This window comes from Mus pahari, chromosome 10, assembly GCF_900095145.1.
Source record: "Mus pahari chromosome 10, PAHARI_EIJ_v1.1, whole genome shotgun sequence".
In the NCBI taxonomy this organism is placed as follows: Eukaryota; Metazoa; Chordata; class Mammalia; order Rodentia; family Muridae; genus Mus; species Mus pahari.
In genome coordinates this window covers 49874623-49880093 of record NC_034599.1, presented here as the reverse complement: position 1 = coordinate 49880093, position 5471 = coordinate 49874623, and the positions used below count along the sequence as shown (strand labels likewise).

The 5471-nt window shown below is 40.8% G+C and overlaps 1 protein-coding gene across 3 annotated transcripts in view; it reads right to left on the bottom strand.

Annotated features, from left to right (window-relative positions):
- Positions 1-5471, bottom strand: part of Hykk (hydroxylysine kinase) — a 24420-nt gene that overhangs the window by 6003 nt on the left and 12946 nt on the right. For all 3 annotated transcript variants that reach the window (XM_021207375.1, XM_029543611.1, XM_029543612.1), the window contains exon 4: positions 4562-4745. In XM_021207375.1, the coding sequence (XP_021063034.1) occupies positions 4562-4745 (184 nt within the window). The remainder of the gene's footprint in view (positions 1-4561; positions 4746-5471) is intronic.

The window sequence follows — 5471 nt, the reverse complement described above, 5'->3', positions numbered from 1 at the left end:
AGACTATCTGTAAGTTCTGTGACTCTAGAGAACCCTGACTAATACAGTAGTCTAAAACAAGAGGAATGTGGGTTTGAAACCGGGCTGGTCTATATAGAAAGACTGAACCTGAGCGGGGGAAAGAATCTTCCTTTATAGAACATTTCAGATGAAATTGTTGTACATATATAAGTATCTTGGGGTAAATTATTTAAATGATGTGTTTAATGTCGAGAGCTTGAGATAGATCAATGGGTTAAAAGCACTTCCTGCTCTTCCATAGGACCTGAGTTTTGTTTGCAGCACCCACAAAGCGGGTGCACTCCAGCTACAGGAGATCTGATACCATCTTATGGCCTCCATTCGTACCTGCATGTGGCATTCTCTCTCTCTCTCTCTCTCTCTCTCTCTCCCTCTCTCTCTCTCACACACACACACACACACACACACACACACACACACACACACACAAAATAAAAACTTTTAAATAAAAGTATGGCTGTCTTGAGAGCACAGCATAAAGCCCAAAGGTCTTCAGAGAAACCAGAATAAGCATACAGGATTGTCTTTCCAATGAGAAAAATGTAAAAAAACCTGTTGTTTCATTCAGAAAGCTGGGAACTGGAAGTGATTGTCTGGTAATACCGCTTTAAAGCATTTAAAAAACTCAATGTCTATATGTTTATCTATCTACATATCTTTATTTCTAATATGTAACTGAAGACATTGGCTTTGTTCATAAATTAGACCAGTTTTATAAATATAAATATATATAATAATCATTTTCTTCAAATTTATCTACAATCCAATTGAAATCCAAAGTACCAATAAACTTTTTTTAAACATATGACTTGGTGATTCTAAAATGAAAAAAGAAAAAGAAAAAAAAGAGTACTTAAGATTCTTGTTTGTCTGGGTGATGATGGTGGCTCACGCCTTTAATCCAACCACTCAGGAGGCAGAGGCAGGCAGATCTCTGTGAGTTCTAGATCAGTCTGGTCTACCTGGCAAGTTCTAGGGCAGCCAGGCCTTTTTTTTTTTTTTTTTTTTTTTTTTTTTTTTTTTTTTTTTTTTTTTTTTTTTTTTTTTTTTTTTTTTTTGTTTTGTTTTGTTTTGAGACAAGGTTTCTCTGTGTACTACTGGCTGCCCTAGAACTAGCTCTGTAGACCAGGCTGGTCTCTAACTCAGAGGTCTGCCTGCCTCTGCCTCCACACTCAACAGTTAAAACTCTTACATAAAAGAACAAGAAGGTGAGAAGATCTATTCTATTCTATTCAAAAACTAAAACCAAAGAAATTAAGATTGTGTAGTAATCTTTAAGTCACTCACAAGTTCTAATTAGGAATATGCTGGTTTATACTATTTATTTTTTAAAGGAATGGTATGGCCATGTGACATTTTTTGGTTATTGATATGTAAACATAAATGATTGTTACTTCAAAATAGAAGCTTCAAAACCAGTACACACAAAGGAACCTGCATATCTATGTTTATTACTGAACTATTCCCAATAGTTAGAAAATGGGACCACCCTAGATATCTATTAACAGATAAATGGATAAAGAAAATGTGGTACACATTCATAATGAAATTTTATCTGTTTATAAAAAAGTAATCATGATATTTGTTAGGAAATGGATTCATTGAAGATCATTATGTTAAAGTGAAATAAACCAGATGCAGAAAGACAAATATTGCATGTTTTCTCTAATATGTGGACTCTGGACTTAATGTGTTGGTATGTACTTGTTGTAGGGCATGAATCTAGGAGGAAGCCCAGGAGAGAGAAGAAAGCGGTCATAAGGAAGAGAGTTTGTGGAAGGTAGATTATTTGGAGAAATGAAGGGGATCAGGGAGACTGGAGCAAAGACATAAACTAAATTGATATATTATTGTATAGTTGTGGAGATGGACAACAAAGTCAGAATAGTAAAATAATCCAAATCATGTTTAATTAATAACAGAGGTAATACTGCAAAGCTTAGAAGAGGAAAAGGTATCTGCAATTCATGATGGTGAGGAAAATGGCCAGTTATAAGACAAATTCATATTGTATATAAACCCCAATGGATTATAGGTATAATGTAGAAAGCGATAAAAAAAGTAAAATATAAGATGATAAAATACGTTTCTGACCATATATTGGAGAAGAACTCATATCCTTCTCCACCAAGACTGAAATATTTGAAACCATTAAAATTGGCCACAAAATGGGAGATACATTTGCACATATATAACTATTATTTAAAGAACTCATCTGGAGTATGTTTAGAATTTCCATCAATCAGTCAATGAGGAAAAAAAAAACAGGCAAAGACTTGAATAGGCACATCAAAGAAAGTGACACACACACACACACACACACACACACACAGCTCTCAGTGGTGGGACTGGGATACCAATCCTTTCAACCTACAATGTGGGTTAGGGCAATGGAGGCACAAAGCTTGTGGGAGTGGCCAAGAAGTGACTGGTATAATTTGAGGCCCGTGCCATGAGAAGGAGCCCATGCCTGACATTGCCTGGATGACCAGGAATCAGAATCAAGACAGCCCAAAAACCAGGGATAGAAACAAACACGACTGATCAACAACAAAAATTTTCTAATGATGTTCTGCTGTATTTATAGATCAGAGCCTAGTCCAATTATGATCAGAGAGGCTGCCTCTAGCCTCTGATATATATGTGTGTGTGTATGTATAAATATATATATGTAAATAGAGAAATATATTTTAAAATTACAATGAGAAACTATTAAATAAAAATAAGATTGGGAAAAATATAAGCATCCACCTAAGGCAATGGCGAGGTCCTGGCCTGTGCTACCTCCAAGAGCCATGGCTGGGCCCATGACCCTGCAGCAGTGGTGTCCTATGACCAAAGACCAAACAGGCATCTCTGCTGCCTAGGGCCATGTTGGTGCCTCTTACCTGGGCATTGTGGGAGAGCTGGTCTTGAAGGTTGCCCCTCATCATCAACAGTACTCTGGAGAGCAGCCACCACCACTACCATGCCCTGAACCTCTTTAGCTACAGTAGAGCTAGCCTTGGTTTTGGTAATTGTAGGTGAGTTGGCCCTGAGGTCATGAGAGTGGAAAAGGTGGTCCTTTGAGAGTAGGAGAGCTGGTTCTGCCCCTCACTGGCTGCAGCACGTGGGAGAGCAGACCTTGCACCCTATCTAAGTATCACACTGGAGCTGATTGGGGGGGGGGGGAGTGTCAGGCAAGCTAGCTTCAAGGGAGTGAGTGTGGGAAAGGTGGCTGGTCCTGCCACTTGTCTGCCATGCAGTGGCATGGACAAGAAAGAGATGCTCCCCACCTGAAGCAGGTGGGAGAGCTGGCCCTGTGGTTATGAGAAAGGGAGAGTTGGCCCTGCCCCTCGTCAGCTGCAGTGCTCAGGATAGCAGGCCCTGCACCTTACCTGGGCAGCACCGCAGATCTAGCCCTGGTTGCAGGGGTGGGTTGTGGGTGATCCAGTCCCAAGGGTATAAGAATAAGAGAGCTAGCTCTGCCCCTTGTCTGCTGTGGCATTGGGTAAGTTAGTTTGGGCAGTGCTGGAGAGCTTGCCCTGGTGGTGTGGGTGTGGGAGGGTTGGAAGGCTGACCAGCTCAGCTACCACCCAGGTCCATATCTAGGACTTTGAATTGGTCCACCCCAATATCTACCAGTTGATGAACTACTGGAACATGGGAAGGGGTTGATCCTATAGTCCCAAAGAAACAGCTTCCCCATGACACAGGGCAATAACAGGATATCCTTGAAAAGTCCCAGTGAGAATCCAGTACTGATGGTGTAGCAGAAGGAAACACCAGTGATTCATTGCAATGAACATATACAATCCAAGACGTGTGGACAAAAGTATATTCTGTGGGACACACTTGTGACACATTAAAGCTTTCACAATGAGATTTTTTTTTCTTTTGGATGGAGGAGGTTGCAAGGGCAGAGAGCAGGTACAAAGATTGGGGAGATGAATGGTATTGTGGTGCATGATGGGAACTTCACAAAGAAGCAATAAGAAGATCAATAATAAAGAAAAGAAAAATGTAAGCATCACAAAGTCCAGATGGTAATACAGGGAGAACATCTACACCCTAGCAATAGTAGTATGAACTATACAACCTCTTTTGGAAGCTGGCATTATTTGGTCAAGTTGAGATTGATGTAGGAGGGTTTCTGCCAATTCAAGACCAGCCTGGACTACACAGACCTAATAACGATAAAAGTTAACATCGAATACAGCAAACATAAGAATAGTAAAGACATTGCTGGGTGGTGGTAGCACACAGCTTTAATCCCAGCCCTTGGGAGGCAGAAGCAGGCAGATTTCTGAATTTGAGGCCAGCCTGGTCTACAAAGTGAGTTCCAGGACAGCCAGGGCTACACAGAGAAACCCTGTCTCAAAAGAAAAAAACAAAAAACAAAAAACAGTAAAGACATGATTCTTGTAAAAGTGATAGGAACAGAGGAGAATGTCTTACAATGTCAGAAAGCTAAGCAGTACCTCCATGTTTTCCTAACACTATGAAATTTGCCAATTTAAAGATTAAGAAACATACATACTTTGATTGGGAAAATACTCACATTCTCGAAAATGACTTAATTTGGTCATTACTTCTTCCTTGAACAGCTGAATGACCTGTTCAACAATCTCCCGGTTTCGACTTTGGCTCAGAGCACCCATGTATTTCTCTAGAAGAGGAACATTTTTCAGATTCCAGATGAAGTTCTCCCGATGAAAAAGATTTAACTTTGGATGATGGAATTCCTAAATGAAAAGCAGAAAACCAGGATAGAATGTAGCTTAGGCAGTGCTTGCTTAGCATGGACAGTGCTCTATGCTTGATCCCTGCTATGGCAGCATCTGCCTGTAATCCCAGCATTTGAGAGGTGGATATGGGTAGATCAGAAGTTCAAAGTCATCCTTGGCTAAATAGTGAGTCTGGGCCTATCTAAAAAACAATTTTACACACACACACACACACACACACACACACACACACACACACACGCACACACACAGAGATGCAAGAAATTTTACATATATATAAAATATATGCATATATACATATATGTGGGGCATTGGGCTATGCATAGACAGGCTGGTCTCCAGTCGAGCTGAGGTCTGAACCCCGGAATGGTCATAATTCACATACATGACACAGTAGGCGTTCCCTCATGCTCCTGGAACTCTGGCTCCTACCTAAGTTACTGCCCCCAACAGCCCCCACAAGAGAAGCATGGCTAGAAGTCACATAGGCAATGTCCCAAGCTTCTGACCTTCAGGCTAAACTCCTCCCCAGTTACCTAGAAACAGAAAAGACAGCAGCTCACTTTAAAAGGGGCTTTTCGGCCCCTCTTTGCTCTCTCATTCCTTTGTTCTCTTACCTCTCATTCCTCTCTCCTCTCTTTGTCTTCTCCTCTCCTCTCCTCTCTCCTCTCCTTTCCTTTCACTCTTACTCTTTCTCTTTAGCCTTTACTCTCTCTCTCTCTC